The sequence below is a fragment of the Amia ocellicauda genome, chromosome 19 (genome assembly GCF_036373705.1).
Source record: "Amia ocellicauda isolate fAmiCal2 chromosome 19, fAmiCal2.hap1, whole genome shotgun sequence".
Taxonomy (NCBI): Eukaryota; Metazoa; Chordata; class Actinopteri; order Amiiformes; family Amiidae; genus Amia; species Amia ocellicauda.
Genome location: NC_089868.1, coordinates 5,634,718 through 5,657,137, shown reverse-complemented (window position 1 = coordinate 5,657,137; position 22,420 = coordinate 5,634,718). Strand labels below are relative to the sequence as shown.

Genomic DNA, 22,420 nt, shown 5'->3' with positions numbered 1-22,420 from the left:
TCTGATCTTTTTGTGCTTCCTTGAACTCTCTCTTCTTTTTCCAGCTGCGTGAAAATGCCTCAACCACACGCATGCAGGCTCTTACGGCAGTTTGTACCCTTTGGATGTTGAGAGCTTTAGAAATGGCCAAGTTAAGGTTATGGCCAAAACATCCAAACCAGACACTGGGAAATTGTGCAAAGGCCTTCTTCATGTTCGTGGCATTATCAGTCGTAATTGCAGACACTTTTTCTTTGTTGATGTGCCATGCCTGCAGAACATTTTCCACCATTTCAATTATGTGACTTGCAGTGTGGTCTTCTGGAAAATAGTGTTTCCAGGCAGTGGGAGTTCAGTTGCCAATCAGAGGTAATATAGTGCATTGTGTAGTACTTATGTACGGTTCCCCTCCACCACTGCAACTGGTCCACAGGTCAGCGGTAGCTGCAAACCATGCACCATCAGAGAGCTTCTTTGCAACAGAAGATCGCACTTCTTCATACATTTTTGGAATTTCTTTGGTGGAGAAGTATGGTCTGGATGGAACACTGTACAGCGGGGCTGCCTTTTTCATAAGATTGAGGAAACCAGGCTTTTCCACTATTTGAAATGGCATCATATCTTTTGCAATAAAGTATGCCACAGCCTCATTTAGCTCTTTTGCTTGTTTTGATGTTGGGGGAAATTTTACACCTTTAGCAAAAGAGTCTGATGAGATGATGGCCCAGGAAGTGATGAAGCATTATTCTGAAGGATATAAATATATTTGAAATTAGTCAAATCTGCTAATTAAGACAAAAAAAGACATTGTCACTATTATTTTTGTAATAGTGCATAAAAAAAAAAGTTATTGCTTAGTATTTTTATCTTGTTTTCCAGTAAATATTTCTAGAAATTCATACATCAAGAAATATTTACTTGAGAGAAGCAACCTGTTGTGTTTTCAGGGTAATTTATCAAAATTCATTTAAGCAAGCAAAAAAATCTGGTATGGAAACCGTCTGTTTTTAATACCACGGTATACCTTCGCTTCAGTAACTTTTAACAGCAGTGGCATTCGATGCAGTTTGTCTCTTAAGTCACCTTCACACTTATATATATGTGTGTGTGTGTATATATACACGCACACGTACACTTTTAATCATGCTGAAATATACTTTTCATATTTTTGCAATCTCTGTCCTTTGTGTGATTTGTGCCCCTATTCTGCTTTCTTTAGGTGAAATTAAACAAATTCTGGAAACCGAACTTCAGGTTCCAGTGTCAAAAATGCAGCTGAAGGGATGGAAAACGGGAGAAGTGTCAGACAGTGTAAGTGTGGAAGGGAGCTGAAACGGAACTAGTCAACATTTTCACTTTGTAATGATTCATTGGGCTGATCCCATATGTGATGTGTATTGACTTCTGCCATTTGCTTTTTTTTTTTTAAATGTGGTAAATTTCAGATGCTTGAAACAAGAGTTGAAACATCCCTCTTTTTCTGACTCTTTGCTGTTAAGTGTGGTTTTAGGCTTGTTTTGTTCCTCTGCAGACTGTCCTGCGGAGCCTCCATCTGCCCAAGAACAATAGCCTGTATGTGCTAACCCCTGACATCGTACCCACAGCATCCACCAGCCAGACCAGGTGAGCTCTGCATGGCCACACGCTTCCTGCCCCAATCTCACTGTGGTTGCTTTTAAAACTGATCCACTGTATGAACTAATCTGAATAACATCAGGAAATGTAACTATTATATCATAGGGAAACACCCACATGCCACAAGTAACTTCACTGAGTTCTCGGTTTTACTGTGTGTAGCAACTAATAATCTTCCGATAAGATAATGTAGTAAGTGCTAATAACTTTTGCATTGTTTATGTAATAAAGAACGAAAATCTAATAACTTGTAGTAATAAAATTGCTGAGCGAATAACATTTGTTATTACATTTTTGACTAGGCAAATTATATACTGTAAACACACATGCGCTCACACGAACACCAATTCGATAGAGAGAGAGAGATGCACAATTTATCATTGTGTTACATATTGGTTACATGAACGCTTCATCACTGAACCAGAATCCTTGCCCTACACACATTTTGGGGTATTTGAGTACCAAGTACTGTCATAACAAGGTCTGTCAATAATGTAAAAAATTGTTATGCATGATCTATGCATAACGTTATTCGCATAGCAATTTTATTACATTGGCAGATTATTACTTTTTTTTTCTTACATTTAAAAATGCTAAAGTAGTTGCTACACTGTGGTGTATGTATGGGATGGACTCCTGTGGCTATGCATGGGATTTCTTGATAGGTTAATAAGTCAGGGGTTAGGCCACCTAAAGCAAACAGGACTTACAGGTACAAAATGTATTTGTTTCATCAAGGGTATGTCTCCTTGGTGTATGGTACAATGCAACCGTAGGATTGGGTTAGTCAGAATTTGTTTGTGGTACGGATTAGCCAACAGCTTAAGAAAGTTTACAAACGAGAGGAGGCCATTCGACCCACCGTGCTCGTTTGGTGTCCATTAATAACTAAGTGTTCCAAGGATCCTATCCAGTCTATTTTTGAATGTTCCCAAATTTTCAGCATCTACCACATTGCTGTGGAGTTTGTTCCAGATTGTGACTATTCTCTGTGTAAAGAAGCGTCTCCTGTTTTCCATTTTGAATGCCTTGTAGCCCAATTTCCATTTGTGTCCCCCGGTGCGTGTGTCCCTGCTGATCTGGAAAAGCTCCTCTGGTTTGATGTGGTCGATGCCCTTCATGATTTTGAAGACTTGGATCAAGTCCCCACATAGTCTCCTCTGTTCTAGGGTGAAAAGGTTCAGTTCCCTCAGTCTCTCGGAGTAGGACATTCCCTTCAGACCTGGAATAAGTCTGGTTGCTCTCCTCTGAACTGCCTCTAGAGCAGCAAATATCCTTCTTGAAGTGTGGTGCCCAGAACTGTACACAGTATTCCAGATGAGGTCTAACTAGTGCATTGTACAGTCTTAACATTACTTCCCTTGTATTAAATTCTACACTTTTGACAATATACCCTAACATTCTGTTTGCCTTTTTTATTGCTTCCCCACATTGTTTGGATGGAGAAAATGAGGAGTCCACATAGACTCCTAGGTCTTTCTCATGCGATACTTCATCTAGTTCTGTTCCTCCCATAGTGTAATTATAGTGGACATTTTTGTTACCTGCATGCATTACCTTGCACTTGTCCACATTGAATTTCATTTGCCAGATGTCAGCCCACAACTGAATGTTATCTAAGTCCCTTTGAATAGCCTGTGCTGCCGAGATTGTATCTGCTGAGCCACCTATTTTAGTATCATCGGCAAATTTGACAAGTTTGCTAACTATCCCAGAGTCCAGATCATTAATATAGATTAGAAAAAGCAAAGGCCCTAGTACTGATCCCTGTGGAACTCCACTAACAACCTCACTCTAGTTAGAAGCGAATCCTCTAATCGATACCCTCTGTTTCCTATACATCAACTAGTTCATAATCCATCTACTTACATTACCCTGAATGCCTACAAGCTTCCAATTTGAGGATCAGTCTTTGGTGTGGAACTTTATCAAAAGCTTTCTGAGAATCTAAGTATATCATATCATATGCTTTCACATGATCTACAGCTGCAGTTGCATGTTCCAAAAATTCTAATAAATTAGTAAGACATGATCTGCCTCATCTAAACCCATGTTGACTATCTCCAAGAATATGGTTTTCATTGAGATGCTCCTCAATTTTCTGTCTAATCATTTTTTCCAACATTTTACAGGTGATGCAGGCGAGACTGATTGGTCTGTAATTTCCTGGCTCAGTTTTGTCCCCTTTCTTGTGGATTGGTATGACATTTGCCATCTTCCAGTCAGTTGGCACATCCCCTGTTCTAAGTGTCATTTGGAATATTTGACTTAGCGGCCTATAAATAATTTCCCTCATTTCTTTAAGTACTGTTGGAAATATACCATCTGGCCCAGGTGATTTGTTTGTTTTTAATTCTGCTAGTCCCTTTAGTACCTCCTCCTCATTTATCCTGATCTCTCTTAGGATTTGCCTGGACTGATTGTTAACCTGTGGCATGTTATCTGTCTTTTATTTTGTAAAAACCTCTGTGAAATACTCATTTAGAACATTTGCTACATCTTGTTCATTTTCCAAGATACCAAGATTCCAAGATAACATTTTTGCCCTTTATCTGTTTCACTTTCTCCCTTATTGTCCTCTTGCTGTTGTAGTATTGAAAAAAGCTCTTTGCATTAGTTTTAGCTGCAAGAGTTATGTTTCTTTCAATTCCCCTCTTTGCTTTCCTGATCCCTTTCTTAAGATCTCTTTGCAGCTCAACATATTCTATGTATTTTGTTTAGTCTTTGTCCCTTTTGTATGCGCTATACAGCATTTTCTTCCTCTTGATATTTTTTTGCATACCTCTATTAAACCATTTTGGCCACTGGTTTTTGTTCCTCAATTTGCTAAGTTTTGGTACAAATTGCTCCTGAGCCTCAAGTAGTATATTCTTAAAATATACCCATCCATTTTCAACTGACTCTGTATCCAATGTGCTCCAGTCTACCTCTTCTAAGTGCCGTCTCATACCTTCAAGGTTTGCTTTTCTAAAATTGTAGACCATTGTTTTAGACTTGGACCTTGTTTTTTGAAAGAATGCCTCAAAGCTAACCATATTGTGATCACAATTTGCCATTGGTTCTCTAACTACTGTCCCTCTGACTCTATCTTGGTCATTTGAAAAGATCAAGTCAATGCATGTGCTCTCCCTGGTTGGTTCACTGACAAATTGAGTTAGAAAGCAGTCATTTACCATCTCAACCATTTCTATTTCTGCTTCTGTAGTCTCCACTGGGCTTTCCCAGTCTAAGTTTGGGAAATTGAATAACAGCCACATCCTTGCTACATGCAGTCCTGATTACACTGTACAATGCAACATCTTGCTGAATATCTGAGTTGGGTGGTCTGTAACACACTCCTACCACTAATCCTCCACATCTCTTTCCAAAAGTTTTACCCACAAAGATTCTGTTCCGTTACTGGGATCTAATTTGAGTTCTTCTGCCTCAATGTCATTTTTCACATATAATGCTACCCCACCTCCTCTTCGACTTTGCCTGTCTCTCCTAAACTGTGTGTATCCTTCTAACTTGTATTTATCCCCATCGTTTTCTGTAAGCCATGTTTCCGTCACTCCTACAACATCATAGTCACATGCCAGCACTGTGGCTTCTAAGTCCAACATCTTGTTCCTTATACTCCTGGCATTGAGGTACAAACATTTCAGGACTTTCCTACTAGCGGGTTCCCTTTGTTTTCTTTCCTTAGAGGAACATCTCCCATTGTCAGAGCTCCCTGCCCCCCTGGTCCCTAGTTTAAATGATTCTCAATTTCTCTGCCCATACGCTCTCCCAATGCATTAGCCCCCCTTCTGTTTAGATGTAGACCATCCGGTTTGTACAGGTCCCATGTATCCCAGAAGATTGACCAATGCTCCATAAACCTAAACCCCTCTTCCCTACACCAAGATTTCAACCACGTGTTAAACTTTCTAATTTCTGCCTGTCTCCCTGGCCTGGCACGTGGTACCGAAAGTATTTCGGAGAAAACTACCGTGGAGGTTCTCCTCTTTAGTTTTGTTCCTACCTCTTTAAATTTGTCTTGCAGAACCTCTGTCCTACCTTTTCCTATGTCATTGGTTCCAATGTGGACCATGACCAGTGGATTCCCCCCAGCTTTGGCCAGTAGCCCGTCTACTAGTTTATGGAGATCTGCAACCTGAGCACCAGGCAGGCAAGATACCATGCGGATCTCCTTATCACTAGAGCACACTGTGTGATCTATACCTCTAAGAATTGAGTCTCCTACTATAACTACCTCCCTCTTCTGCGGGGGAGTGTGCAGTGCTCTGGTGCTCAACTGCGACCCCATCACCCTCTGAGCTGTCATTGTCCAACTCGGTGTCCAGCAGTTGGAACCTGTTGGGCAATTCTAGCTCTTGGGGTGTCTCTAGAGGTTGTGTACACCCTGTTCTGCGGTTATGACCTACTGTAACCCAGCAGTTCTGTACGCAGCAGTTCTCTACGAGGTCTCAACTCTCCTAGGTTTTGGCGTGCACACCATCTCTCTCATGGGCTGATTGACCAATTCTTCTATATCCCTAATACAGTGCAGATCAACAAGCTTAGCCTCAAGATCACGAACCTTGATCTCTAGGATTTCAACCTGTCGACAACGTTCACAAATGAAACCACCTTGGATGAGTTCATCCAGGAAGGCAATCATTCTGCAGACCTGACACTGTAGTGGCCACATGCTTCTAAATGTTAGTTTTATTTTTTTGGTTCCTGTTGCCTAGACAACTGCTTAACTTTTGTGACCAAGAAACAGCACAGCTGATTCTCAACAGGTTTCCAAATTTATCATGATCAAAATTAGCCTTTTAAAACCACAATCGAATACTCAATGAATAAACCAAATGCTTACCATAGCATACAGTAACACTTCCTCATTGATAGCTTCAAACTGCACATAATTTTAAATGAACATTTTCACACAACCTTCTGAATGTACAGTTGCCGTGTTTATTTCTTGTGAATACAAATATTATTGTAATGTAGTTTTGTTTTCCGATTGTGACCCTACTCTCTGGGTCAGATTATCGGTCTTTCCAGTCTGAAATGGGATATATTATACAGTTTTATAGCAAGATTTCCAGACCTGTAATGTAAGTAGATGGATTATGAACTGGTTGATGTATAGGAAACAGAGGGTGTCGATTTAGAGGAGTTGCTTCTAACTGGAGTGAGGTTGTTAGTGGAGTTCCACAGGGATCAGTACTAGGGCCTTTGCTTTTTCTAATCTATATTAATGATCTGGACTCTGGGATAGTTGGCAAACTTGTCAAATGTGCCGATTATACTAAAATAGGTGGCTCAGCAGATACAATTCAGCAGCACAGGCTATTCAAAGGGACTTGGATAATATTCAGTTGTGGGCCGACACCTGGCAGATGAAATTCAATGTGACAAGTGCAAGGTAATACATGCAGGTAACAAAAATGTCTACTATAATTACACTATGAGAGTAATAGAACTAGATGAAGTAACACATGAGAAAGACTCCTAGGTCTATGTGGACTCCTCACTTTCTCCATCCAAACAGTGTGGGGAAGCAATAAAAATGGCAAACAGAATGTTAGGGTATATTGTCAAAAGTGTAGAATTTAAAACAAGGGAAGTAATATTAAGACTGTTCAATGCACTAGTTAGACCTCATCTGGAATACTGTGTACAGTTCTGGGCACCACACTTCAAGAAGGATATTTGCTGCTCTAGAGGCAGTTCAGAGGAGAGCAACCAGACTTATTCCAGGTCTGAAGGTAATGTCCTACTCGGAGAGACTGAGGGAACTGAACCTTTTCACCCTGGAACAGAGGAGACTACGCGGGAACTTGCTCCAAGTCTTCAAAATCATGAAGGGCATCGACCACATCAAACCAGTGGAGCTTTTGCAGATCAGTAGGGACACGCGCACCTGGGGACACAAATGGAAATTGGGCTTCAAGGCATTCAAAATGGAAAACAAGAGACGCTTCTTCACACAGAAGAGTAGTCACAATCTGGAACAAACTCCCCAGCAACATGATTGAAGCTGACAAGTTTGGGAACATTTAAAAACAGACTGGATAGGATCCTTGGATCACTTAGTTATTAATGAACACCAAGCAAGCACGATGGGTCGAATGGCCTCCTCTCGTTTGTAAACTTTCTTATATTGTTATGAATCAACACACAACATCTAAAAGGCACTGTACATTTTACCATTTCTGCACAAACTGCAGAATTAATTTCTAATGTATTTAATTCTAATAATAAATGTTACTTAATTTAGGAGAGCGTAGAACTACCATTTTCCTTAAATTACCTAGAATCTATTATGTAATACATTTTTGTGTATAGTTACAGCTTTGACTGTTTTACAGTGATCCAGAGTGAAAATCATAATTAATCTGTTATTGACAGCAGTCCCAGCACAGCAACCTTTGTTTTAGCAACAACAGAGGGAGAGGTTTAAAAGAGTGTGAAAGATATCTTTGCTTCCAATGATTCTCTTCAACACTGGTGAACAACCTAGTTAGAGAGAGAGATCGATTTTGACTTTAAATTATTGCAATCTGAACGTTTCAATGTTCCATTTTAAACGCTTTTTTTTTTTTTTAATACTTTTTACAGTAATTCTCTCCTATAGCACTAAGTAAATCCATAAGAATAAATTGATACGTTTCTGAAATGTTTGTGGAGAGCTACACAGCCCACACTGACTCGCAAGTCTTCAATGTGTATTTAAGCAGCATTTATTTTTGGCGGATTGTCCTTCTCATTTTCCTATGACAGATGTGAATCATATCTGGAGTAATCTCCACAGGATTTCCTTGCTCTTCTCTCTATTCCAATATCTTTGTTTGTCAATGCTTTTGCTTCCATCCCCATCCCTCCTCACATACACACAATAAAGAAGCACATGTTCCTTTCAAACTCACAGCCATGATTACTGGAATATACACAGGCAGTTCCCTGCTCCAGACCTCACTTGAAGCACTTGGATCATTCCATACAATATCAATTAAAAAAGGCATTTTTTTATTTGACCTATTTTGATTTTTAAGAAAATTGTAGTTTACTCCACATATTGACAGAAGAAAGTTTACAAATGAGAGGAGGCCATTCAACCCATCATGCTCGTTTGGTGTCCAGTAATAACTAAGTGATCCAAGGACATGGTTTTCCGGTTGTTCTTAAGGTTGTTCTGGTTATGCTTTCATTCATTCTGTGAATCTTATGATGAATATGTCTGGGTATGTGTTAAGGGTTGGAGTAGACATAGTAGAAGTAACAGAAAATTAGTGTTAATAATGCATAGGTAATCAGGAGCGTGAGGGAGCATAGTTTAATGAGAGTGCTGAACTTCCTAGAAGATTAGGCTGCAGTCATACAGGTACAGTCTGAACAGATGTATCTCCTGACCTCCATGGGTAGGTTGTTCCTGCACTTACTGGCAAGGATGGAGAAGGAGCAGTGTAAGAAGAGATGAGTCTGTAGGTAGCAAGGTGCAGTCTGGTCAAGACAAAATTAAGCAACAACCAAAGTCTTGAACTAGGTGTGAGCTGAGGTGGAGTAGCATGTGCAAAACCAGGCAGAGAGAATGCCAGATGAGCTGCCAAGTTTTGGATGAGTTGGAGTGGATGAGTAGCAGATGCAGGCACACCAGCCAGGAGGGAGTTGCTGTAATCCAGGTGGGAGAGAACCAGCGTCTGAGCTTAGTCGAGTATTTAGTAGGAAGGGATGGATTCTGTGTATGTTTCTCTGGATGAATTGGCGTCTGTCAGTGGAAATGTGCTTAGAGTAGGATAGAGCAAGGTAAAGGTTGACTCCAAGATTCATAGCAGAAGAGGAAGGGCAAAGTGTGATAGAGTTCAGTGGACTGCAAAGAGGAGAGATAAAGGAAAATATTAGATTTGCAGAGTTTAAACTTGAGATGATCTGAGTGTATCCAGGAGACTATAGCGTCAGACCAGAAGAGATGCAAGAAGGTATGATCAGAAAAGAAAGGAAGATCTGTGCATCATTTGCATTAAGAAAACCCATGTGATGCAATGAGGGGGCCCAGAGAATGGGTGTAGAGAGTGAACAGGGGAAGGCCCTGGATAGATTCTTGGGGCACACCTGTTAAGTGGTTGCAGTGTAGACTAAGAACTATGCCATGTTACCTGGTAGGTGCAGCCAGTGGGGTAGGAGGAGAACCAGGCAAGAGCAGTACAATAAATTCCAAAGTCAACAAAGTAGGAGAGGAGAATGGAATGCTTGACAGAGTCAAAGGATACAGAGAGATTCAGGAGAATTAGGACAGAAGAGAGGAAGGCAACACAAGTAGTTAAAACCAGATTGCAGAGGGGGACAGGATGATAGTTCATAAGAGCTAGCGTTGAGTGGTGAATTTTTTCAGAAGTACCTTGTTTGAAAGCAGAGGGGAAACCACCAGAGGAGTGAAGTGTTGAGGAGGGATGAGATGAAGGGGAGTAGAGCAGGAGCAGTCCTCTGAATGAGGTGAGCAGGGAGGGGGTCCAGGATGCACATGATGGGTTTTTGGACTTGGAACAGAGAGGAGAGGTCCAAGTTGGTGTGGTGAGAGAGTAGAAGGGAGTTAGGTCAAGAGGACACATGGAGGGGGCTGATGCTTCAACAGGAAGGACAGGAGATAGGGGGTTGTTGAAGAGTTTGCAGGTATCAGAGATTTTAGTGGAGAAAAAGGAAGCAAAGTCATCTGTAGAGATAGAAGAAGGCAGAGGAATAGGATGTTTGGTGCAAATGGTGAGGAGAAGGTGGAATGTCATACTTGGAGAGACTGAGGGAACTGCTGAACCTTTTCACCCTAGAACAGAGAAGACTACTCGGGTACTTGATTCAAGTCTTCAGAATCATGAAAGGCATTGACCACGTCAAACCAGAGGAACTTTTCCAGTTGTGCAGGCACACACGGACCGGAAACAAATGGAAATTGGGCTTAAAGGCATTCAAGACGGAAGACAGGAGAAGCTTCTTCACACACAGTTGTTACAATCTGGAACAAATGGCACATCGATGTGGTTGAAGCTGACAATTTGGGAACATTTAAATATAGGCTGGACTTGATCCTTGGATCAATTAGTTATTAATGGAAACCAAACGAGCATGATGGGTTGAATGGCCTCATTGAAAATAAGACTTTTTAGCGAGTGAGTGACGAAGAGAAGTAAGCAAAGAGAATGGTAGAGGTCAATGGCTGCACAGACTTTGGTCCTCTTCCATTTCTTTTCAGAAGAACAAAGCTTGGATCTAACTGAAAAACATCTGTCTTGCCATTTTGATTTCGCTGGACAGATCTATATGATGGTTATTGTTTATATAAATATTCATAAACACGAAAATGTGTGTGCCATCAAGAATATTTTGTGAGCAGAATATACCAAATAACACTTACTAATAAACACAAACACTAATGAACACAAACACAATCCATTGCTTTAATAAACTTTTATTTTAAGTAACGTTATCAATAATGATGTTTTCAAATATGTGTCAAATACGTAAATAATTATTTATAAAATATCAGTTATTTTTTCATTAAACATTATCTACTGAATATCCAGAAAGTGCTTGTTTCATTATGATTTATAAATGTAAACATACAACAAAATAAATTAAAATACAATTATAAGATACATTGTAAAACTCTGTAAATCCAAGATTTGTGTTTATTACCTCTGGGAAAGCTTTTTCTTGCTCACACTGTTGGTGTTGTCTCTAGCTGCTGCAAACACTCGTACATTTCACATCACTTGAGGGAACAAATATGAATTATTGAACTGTATTTGTTAGCTGCCCACAAGCCAAATATTACCCACGTCCATGCAGGTAGATGGCTCCAGTGGCCCAGACACCACGGAAAGTGCGGTATATAACTGTGGTGAAGCATCTTGTCTTGGGAGGGAATCCGGCTCATCACTCCAGTAGGAGAGTCTTGGTGTCATCATCCGGGAGATCTCTCCAATCATGGGTGCATTACCTCAGCAGTATAGTATGGAGAACTAGACATGTTGTTTTGTTGTTTGCACTATAAGCAGCAGTAAATATTATGACATTGTAATGCAGTGCAGTGTATTGGCAATATTTTGATGGAATTGTATGCTGAGGCCATGTATATATATTCCACCAGAGGGAGCAGTACTTCACTGTAAGTAAGTCATGCGTCTCCTTTTTAGCACTTGATAATGTAATACACATTTGTCTTGTAGAAAGTTTGTGTTGTAGAAAGTTGTAGGCTTCATTTGACACCACCTCTGCCCCAAAAAAATACATAGTTATTATATATTTATTATTTAATGTGACTTGAGGAAGAAAATATACCAGGACATGAAATTCAGTCTCCCCTTTCAGGTGATCTAGGTTTTCAATCTCATCTTTAAGATATGGTAGCTCTGGAAGTCCACAAAGTAGGACTTGTAGGCATTGTGCAGATAAAGTAATAGCTTGGTAAGATTACACATCCAACTTGAAAATTGAGACCAAAAACTCCTTTCTATGTCATGCCTAAAATTGAGACTAACCATTTCCCCCAAATGTAAACCTATGTATAAAACAATTAAACAAATCGGATGATCAAAGGAAAATATTTTGACGATTCATGTTATGTGGAATGATCCATTCTGCTGTATGATGAAAGAAACTAAAAATAAGTTGTCATTTAGTCACTGAAAGTTTCAAAATAATGTCATGATCACAGTAAAATTATACTTAAAATACAGCAAACTGCAAACAGAGTATAACTGAGTAGTTATGTGTGTGCCATCAAGAATATTTTCTTTTAATTCAAACATTTTGTTTTAATACAAACATTTTATGCCTGACTGACCACACATCAGAATTCCTTATACCACAGTGTGACATTACCACTAAAATCACCTGGGTGAATTAGTGAATTGTATTTGTTAGCTGCCCTCAAGCCAAATATTATATGCATGCAAGTAGATGGCTCCAGTGGCCCAGACACCATGGAAAGTGTGGTATACAACTGTGGTGAAGCATCTTGTCTTGGGAGGGAATCCTGCTGATCATTCCAGTAGGAGAGTCTCGGTGTTACCAGTCAGGAGAACTCTTCAATCTTTGATGTATTACCTCAGCAGTATAGTATGGAGATTGCTGTGGTGTGGGTGTGTTTTGTTGATTGTTTTGTTGCAACATAAGCAGCAGTAAATATTACGACATTGTGGACTGCAGTGTATTGGCAATATTTATGGAATTGTATGCTGAGGCCATGTATATATATTCCACCAGAGGGAGCAGTACTTCAGTGTAAGTAAGTCATGCATCTCCTTTTTATCACTTGATAATATAATACACAAGACATTTTTGTTGTAGAAAGTTGCAGGCTCAGTTTGACACCACCACTGCCCCCCAAAAAACATAGTTATTATATATTAATTGTTTCTTAACACCTATTAATTGTGCTGCCAAATGCAGATTTGGTTCAGGCATGAAAACATGAGCTATGTATTAATTTGAAATCCATTGAATTCTGCATTTTCTTCACCCTCGAGCTAAAAACTGAAAGATTCACTGACTAAGACACTGGAACAGGGTTACTGCATGCATACCTCATTCATTTGTTTTTCAGAACGCATAATGGAACCCTTTCACTTGCCCAAAAATAGTCATTGTATTTAATTTAAAAGACCCTTTGACTCATTGTATTGTTTTCATATTTTATGATGTGCCAAATCACACACATGCATTCATAGGGATGGAACACAAACATTCTGTTTTAAGTGATCTAATATAGTTTATTCCTTTACAGGTTTATTTCCACTTGAGGCAAACAAGTCTGTATAGATAGATTTTGACTGTCACTTACAATTTATGTTTATTGTTCTTATTACAAGCTAAAGTACATGTTAGAAAGTTGATTTTTGAATAATTAAGTCAGAGAGGAAGACCGTTTATATAGTATAATTATAAGGTATTCAGGCATCCTAATTATTACAGATGCATGAAGTGGTAATAAAATCGTCAAATTAGGGTATTGGGGATATCTGAATGGCTCCAGTTTTGACATTGTAATGAAGGTAAACATTTTTTTTTATTATTATTTGTTAAAGAGAAACGCTAGGTGGCACTGCTTGTTTGTTAACTACAGGCTATGGCACTTTTGAATTAAGTGCAAAATGGAAACGCCTAAGTATCCTATAACTGTTCCGAAATGGGAAGAAATTTTATCTAGAAAATATGTAATCTCAAATCGCAAAACACCCACGATTACACGATTTGATAGTCCTGTTTTTATATTTTGAAATAATGCATTTTATTATTATTTATTTATTTATTGGCAGATGCCCTTATCCCGTATTATTTTTGCATTTTACCCATTTATACAGATGGGGGCAACTGGAGCAATCTAGGTAAAGTACTTTGCTCAAGGATACAACAGCAGTTTCCCCCAGCTGGGATTGAACCCACAACCCTCTGCTCCAGAGCCTAGAGCCCTAAGTACTACTTCACACTACTGCCCTTTGCATGCAAAATTGTATTGTTTTCACACTGGAGATTTTTGTTAATTTTGTTTAAAGTGTTGAAATGGCAATACTGTGCACTTCAGCTCATTTTGAACTGCATTTCAAAGTTTGTACTATTTATTAAAGGGATCTGATTTGATAACTTCAGTTTTCATGTCTCCCTATAACCTTGAAATTCTTTTACATCCTAAAATGTGTTTCTTTGTAAACCATTTCCATTTCTGATGCAAATCTTAATGAGAATAGATATACATGCCTTCAAAGGAAACCTGGGGCCTATGCTGTTCATCCAGATTCTCCACAGATATATGATCTATAGGTGAGACTGCTAACACAGTTCCTGTTAAGACTGTTAAGAAATGAAGTAGTAACAGAGAACTAATCATATTTTACTTCCATTCTACATGAAAGAAACTATTTGGAAAAGTGGCCTTAACCCCAGGAATTTAGGATGACCTTTTGCACACCTGTGAGTAAAAATTGCTGTAAACCTGTAATTCTTTTTGTTAAATATATAATAAAATGTTACCCCTGAATTAAATAATATGGCAGTTTCCCCCCAAGGATCCTTTTTCTGCAATTATAATTACTTTGTTCTTTGGAAGGGGATTTAATAATTCAACAAAGGCATGTAATAGATCGCATTAAATGTGATAAGTCACCACATATAATGGGGAGCCCCTAGTCGCCCACTGTTCAATTAACTGATCTTATGAGGTGTCAATGGAGAACTAGCCTCAGCTCGAAGATTATGCTTTTCTTGATAACCTGTGGAAAATACGTGATTCTGGGATGTAGCCTGAATTCAGCAGAGAGACCACACCTGAAAGGTGAGAGGTGCTAATTGGGTCTCATTCATTGTCCAGAGAATGGAGGAATGCCTTTCACTGGTTACTGTTAATTTGAATGGATTTCAGCAACAGCAATAGCAACAGCAACAGATGTGTAGGAACAAAAGAAGAGAAAGAAATCAAGAAAGCCTGTAATTTCTCATTAGCTAAAAAAGCTTAAAAGAGCGGACAGGGTCATTTTTAACAAGTGTGGATGTGTTGCATGTAATTATCTGTGCTAATTAACTTGGGCACTTTGCTCAGCAGGAGACTTGTAGACCAAACCAGCCCGATTCCTAAAAGGGGGAGGATGTCTTGGTAAACCAGGGGGGAGACTCTAGTCTAGTTCTACTTAATGGAAATTGATATTTGGTTGAGGTTTGTTTGTACATTCTAAAAAGTCTAACTCCCCGATGACAAGAAATAAACAACTAATTTTCATTGGCTAAGGGGGTGGATTAAACTCAAATTGCACAGTTTTATTACTCAGAATACTTTACAAAGTATGTGGCATCTGTGGTTTTACAGTATGTTGCATCTATTTTTCTCAAATAATTTAAAAATAATGTTTGTTTAATTAAACCACATAAATGTACATTCTATACTTGCATGGAATTGTCTTTTTCCGGAATTACAGTTTGATACTGGTGTCAGCATTTCTGGAGCATTGTACTGGCAGTTCACACAGCAGTGATTACATGGACTCCTGGCTGTAGAGATGACACAACCTGTTATTTGGTTTCAAAAATAAACTTTGCTGTTAAAGCTTCTCTTTTAGAAGCTGTTGTTGAAAGTCTTAATGTCATAATTTTAAAACATATTTGGATAGCAAGTTGGCCTATACACAGATTGTTTTAATTGATAAACTCCAAAGCATAGATTACCAGGATTTTCATTTTTACCCTAATGCTGCTGTCTATAAATCATCTGGGATCAGATGAAAGGAGAACCTGGATAAGTATTCAAAGGTGATATTTGGAAAAAATATCATTTAAGATCACTTTGTTGTGTTACTGTTCTGAATGGATGTGTGGGGTTTTATACTTACTGGTAGTTTGATAGTTTCTGCTTATATTGCATTCTACTTTAGGACTGTAATTGTAGTATTCTGTAGTGCGTTAATTGCAGTTTTGTTATTGTATATTGAAATAAAGTAGACTCTGGTTAAGTTGTTGTGGAAATGTCTTAAGTTCACTTGATCGATATATTATAGGGAAAGGACTGTCGGTGTGTCTTGATATAAGTATCTCAATGCTGCATTTTGTGGTACTAACACAATTCAATGTAATGGAGCTACAGGTTGAAAAGTAATACTCTAGTTGCGATTTCAACTGTTTGTTTGTTTCTTTATGCTTCTGTGACTTAGGTCCTTTGGCATAATTGGGAGCATCATTTGAAAATGCAACATAGCTCAACAAATAAGTGACACTGCAGGCAATTACCTCAAATCAAATTTCACATACCGAAACCAAATAGACTAATCAAATTGTTCCACAACTCTGTGTCTCCCCTTTTAATCCTCTGTTTGATTATAAATAAATTGGAGGCTTTGAGACTTTGTGAGAATCCACCATGAAAGGTAGTTACAGAAATCCACTCTGAAAGCCAAACTGTCTTTTAAATGGCAGTATTTACAGATTTGTTATATGCCAAGATATGTGGAAACCATTAATCACTGCATAAATAATGTAAAGCGATAAATAATTTAATATGCATCAACTGCTTCCATTGCATTTGTGATGTCTTTTTGTTTAAGGTTATTTTAATTTGAACCTAGACTTAAAGTACCAATTAATCATTACACATTTATTTAATCTTTTTAGAATCTGTTATCCCATTGCAGATACATTTCAGAGGCTCTTTCATGGAGGTCCACTGTATGACTTTTACCATAAATAGGAGAGAGGTAAAAGTCTGTTGTTAAATAGCAAGACAAAATACCAGGCCAGAGTAGGTGGTTCTGGCATACATACATGTTCAAAGACTCTGTAGCTTGAATCCTGGAATTACATTTTTATTAAAGTCTCCTGTGAAATGTTGATGTATTTACCTGATAGTCAAACAAAATGAGTTATCCTAAGATTTAAGATGTGGAATGTCACACTGTAATATGGAGCACAGTACGGTTGTATTTACCTTGCTGGTTCTCTCAACATTAGTTCTTTAGCGGTTCTTTAGTGAATATACTGGTGGCTGGAATTAGTGTTCAGTGTTAGCTGTGGCAAAGATACACTATCATTGCCTGTACCCTCACATACCTTTTCTCCTGATCCTGCTGTTTTATGATTCTGCTTGTTTTATTTCAAGCATGAAAGCTACATACTACATTTTGACTGTAAAATAATGGATTATATGGACAAGTTTAGGATGTTACAACATGTATAATATCTAGGCCTTTTAATTAAAAATCTTTATATGCATTATTTTCTATAGTGGTCAAATAATTATAAGCAACATATCTTATACAGCATAACTATGTAATTGAATGTCTGGGCAGCTATCCCCAAAAAAAAAACCCAAAAGTATTTTTCTACTTATCGGTGAATCCCTCTCTCTCTGTTACATCGTCCGTCTCATCCCCTCCCCTCCCCATTTGCATCTCATAGCTACTCACATTTCCAATTTTCTGTGTTAGCTACAACAAACATTACATTTACATATTGATTTCGTAGTTTTATTCAATGTAAATATGCTGTCATTACAGTAAATTTGGGCTTCTGTTAACATAAGCTTGTCTAAATCTCCCAGCTTAAGGACATGATTGCATAATTATTGTGTGCGGTACATATTAATTCCAACTTCTTAGTCTTTTTCTTTAATTCAGCCGAGATTACTTGCTTGCGATAGCCCAGCTTCATATCACATGCAGAAACAATGACAAAATGTTTACCTAAGGATTGTTTACCACAGCACCTTTAGACATTACATACGATGAACATCTACCTACCTAGCAAGTTTGTAGTTTGTAAGACTACAGTCTGTGGTCTCCATCAGGCTCCCAGATAGTCCTAATCCTCAACTGTCTTCCCCACCGATCCAATTAAATGTCTGTGCTACAGTTTAGTCTTTCAACTTCTGGCCTTTTGGACACAACAGCCTCCCATTCCTTTGGTTCTGACCATGCCTCACCATTGCCTAGACTGGACTGTTCCCCAGTCCTTGACTGTAACTCCAAACCTTTTACTTACTCTCTCTTGGGTTTAATAATAAAAATAATACAAATATCACACGCTGTCTTAGTTATTATACCTGGTGCTTACTAACCATGTGTAATTCTCTGCAAACGGTTCTATTCAGGTGAGTCTACTGTTTAAATGTGTAGAATTCCATGCGTTTTCCATATATCTAGATTGAACTGAATTTCAGATGAAAAGCGAAATTATTTAGCTTCTGGTGGCTTTAAATGAACTATGCTTGAAGGATTAGGAATTTACCTTTCTTTTGCAATATAGCATGGGATTAGTATTGTAACTTACTCAAAACATGTGATCCTATTAAAACTGCATTTAGTTTGAAGAATTTATCTTATCTGAAATATGCTGCAAGCAATGTTGTAACATGCAAAGAAGCAATATGCAACCTGGTATTTGTTGTTTGCAAACTCTACCCTTCTGAACTGTGTATGGAACAGAATTGTGAAATAGTTCTCAGAATGGTCTCCGTCTAACTTTCACACTGCAATGTGAAGGGGTGACTCTTGACTCAAGCCTTCTCAAACAAAATCCTTCTAGTCTATTAAACATCTTGGCAAAATCCTTTAAATCTTTAACTGTTGCTTGTGGCAGGTGTGATAAGACAGTATAATTTAAAAAATGCTATGCTATGTTGATAACTATGTAAAAAAAAAAGTTTGTTTTTTTCAAAATTTAAAAAGTTGACATGATAACCTTTATATGGGATTTTAGAAATTAGTTTGCAATCAGCTTCTTATTTTGCCTGCTTGGAAAATTACACTGTTAGTCTTAAGTCTGGAAAACTAACCCTAACCCACCCTCAACTTGAAAAGCCTTTTCTATTTTCTGTGGCACACCAGTTTGCCAGTGTGAATGGAAAAAGGCAGATCACTGTCTTGGTCACTGTAAGCTTTATGGCTTGTAGTTAGCAGGAGAGCAGCAGAGTTGCCTGGGCTTGCCTGGGTAAAGGCTGTTGTTGGGAACAGAGTTGTGGGGTGAGGTGGTGGGGTCCCAAGAGCCTGGAGTCTAGCAGCATGGCTTACAGTTGTACAAGCTGAGACATGTTCACCTCTGACTCCTGTTTTGATATCTTCCCTCTCATCTTTCAGTGCCCAACAGGAATCATTAAATCAGAACTTCCTGCTAGTCATCAGCCATCGTGAAGCCCAGCGGGATTACAGCCTCAACTTCCCGGGCTCTAAAACCATCCAGGAGGTGAGTGACAGCAAGCTGCACACTATTCTATATTTACTGTGTCTGTATGATATGGGGGAAGAGGGATGAACTGTCAGATTCTTTTGTTTTTCTATTTATAGAGCCCAAGCATATTAAATGCATATTTACGTGGACATAACTGCCCATATTCATACATTATTTTGCCAATGCACAATTTTATTTTTTCATTATTCATGGTACCAATACAGTGTCATTAAAGACCTATTTTCCAATTAACCTATTTTTGTATAATTTGAATTTTAAATGCAAAGACGTATATAAACTTTATAAGTACATAGTATAAGCAATCCAACTTGTAAGGAATCCACAGGACCAAAGTGAATCAATAAGATATTTATTAGATACTGGGAATACAATAATATAGAGAAACAGGTGAAAGAGAAAAATGAGGATCCCTGGACTCAGCAAAGGTTCTGATCCCTGAGAAAAAAGGCACCTCGAAACTGATCCAAGAAAAAGTCTTAAATGGGAATAATTGGAAGAATCAGTGAATTAAATGCTGATAAATATGCAAGTCTAACAGATTATTATGGCTAATCAACAATATAGCTAATGAGAAAATATGGCATACCCTTTGATACAGTTCCACCTCACCTGTGACTTTGTGGACAACTCTCAGAAACCACAGGAAGGTTTGTTATCATTGTAACCATGTTTAACTCAAGGCAAGAGAAATCAAATGTTTTAAGAACTGAGTGCCTCTGTCTGCTTTAATGTTAGAAATTCAAACAAGCCCCCCTTTGATTGTATAATAACTTCTCAGGTTACATGCCATCATCACCATGAGAGTCCCTGCTGTAGGTTGCCACCACAGAGGCAGTCTTACCTGTCACGGGGAGCATCCCATCATTGGTGTAAAGTGTTACAGAGCTTGATTAGGTGATAAACTCGATGCAGGAGACTTTTCAAGTAGAAAAATGTTCCCACAGTATAGGTGGGTGATATGAAGTGAAATCAATCCACCATCCAGATGATAACGGTAAATTTGATGAGCCCTTCAAATAATAAATAATAACTGGAAGCTGCATGCAACTTTTAAGGCTTACAAACAATATCAGTAGGTTTCAGATTTTAGCATGCCTGTGTAGTTTAAATACTTGTGTTAATCAATGTGTGAATTTCAATGTCAATGTAGTATAGTATACATTTGAAGTGTGAATGCTTCTTTAGTTTTAGGTGTGTATTTCAGTCTCGTGGACTTGAATGTACATGTCTTGATTTAATGCTTCTGTTATGTAAAGTTTTACATGTTTGACAGATAGAAGTATCTATGTAAAATAGGCAAAGTTTCAGGACACTGGGCTTTATAGTTCCGGAACAGTAGCCATTTTAATCTCCTCACACAGAGAAATGTATAATCCAATATCACAGCTTAACCATGTACCCCATACACTTCATTTTCAGGTTGTAGGTTCAATGCATAGGCCTTGTGTAGAGTTTCATGTGTGTAATGTATTCCAGTGTGACTGAAATGTAGGCTATAACATGTCTGACACATTGCATGCGTTTATATTCAATGGCCTATGGCTGCCATGTTTTTCACTGGAGCAACTCGCCTCTAACAATGTTGATAGTACTCTGTACTAGTGTCATGCATGCCATTTTGTGGCACAGTGGACATTACAGTTTTGGATTAGAAGGCACCGAAAGTGTTACTGAATCATACAACATGTCGGCCAAAGCGTGGAACCAACCAACCAACCAACCAACCAACCAACCAACTTCTGATGAACAAGTGTAATAGAGAGGCATAAGGTGTGCATTTGTATGAAGTTGCAAATGCTTGTGTCATATAGCTTTGTAGCAGAAGATTTTCGTAGGATTTCAAACTTCACCACAATACGCAATATTGGCGGCAGTACCATGTGACCAGCATGTCTAGTTCTCACTGCATTTGTAGGTATTAATGGTTTCTGCAACATTTGTAAGTTTCATAAATTTTTTAGCGTTTTATGGGCATTTGAAATTTTGCCAGATGAAGAAAATCTTTTAAGGCTTCCAAGCTATAACAGTAGGTTTCAGATTTTAGCATGCATTTGTGCTTTAAATGCTCGTGTTATTTAATGTATACATTTCAATGTCAGTCCAATATAGTGTAAATTAGAGGTTTTCATGCTTTTGGTAATTGAGGTGTGTATTTTAATTTCAGTTGAACGTAACATTTCTCGATTTGTATGCATTGCTATTTCATGTGTTCAATTTTATTTTAATAAATTTTAGCATATGTGTAGTTTCATGCTTGTATTATAGAAGACATGGAGTACTGTGTGACGCAACATGGCCACCAAACCGTGTGACCGATTTGACTTGTCTTGAACAGGTATGATAGAGCCATGTATACAAAATTACAGCATAGTGGGCCTTACTGTTGCGGAGAAGTCGTCGCTGGTCATGGAAGGCATGGCGCAATTTTGGCCACCATATCGGGTGTGTGATAGACTTCCTGTTTAGAAGTTTTACAGTACATCATAAGGGAAGTACACATAATTAGAGTTGCATGTGTAGAGAATGCAGTTTTAGAAATATAGGTGGTCAAAAAGTTTCAGCAGGATGCAGTATTGCCACCGCGTCATGTAATCAATGGTATCGAAACTTACCACAAACAAGCATAATCTTGCCATTTACTGTTTTTTTTATATGGCTTATGAGTTTTTTAGGACTCAAATTTAATGCATTGAAAATATGCATATTTTGCATACGTTCACATTCATTGGCATGTACGGAAAGTTTCAGCACACTGTCCCTTACAGTTCCGGAGAAGTAGCTGTTTAAATATTCTTTTGCATATAATGTATGATCCAATATGGTGGACTAACCATGTACACCATGAACAGTTTCTGGTGATAGGTTCACGGCATGGACATGAAGTTATATATAAAGTTTAATATGGGTACTGTATTCCCATGTGCAGAAAATTTGTAACGTGTGTGACGCAGCACATGCGTAGTTTTTCATTGGCTCACAGTTGTTTTTAAGTGTAGCAGTTCACCTTGAACGATTTTGGTAGTACTCTGTACTAAAGGTCGACCAATAGTGGATTTTCAAAACAGATACGATAACAATAATTAGGGTGGGGAGGAAAGACGATTTTTCCAATTAA

General features: G+C 38.3%; 1 protein-coding gene across 1 annotated transcript in view; it reads left to right on the top strand.

The window, feature by feature from the left end:
* faf1 (Fas (TNFRSF6) associated factor 1) overlaps positions 1–22,420 on the top strand; it is a 252,547-nt gene that overhangs the window by 99,926 nt on the left and 130,201 nt on the right. The window contains exons 5-7 of the mRNA XM_066691639.1: positions 1,199–1,290; positions 1,511–1,602; positions 19,194–19,299. Of these exons, the coding sequence (XP_066547736.1) occupies positions 1,199–1,290; positions 1,511–1,602; positions 19,194–19,299 (290 nt within the window). The remainder of the gene's footprint in view (positions 1–1,198; positions 1,291–1,510; positions 1,603–19,193; positions 19,300–22,420) is intronic.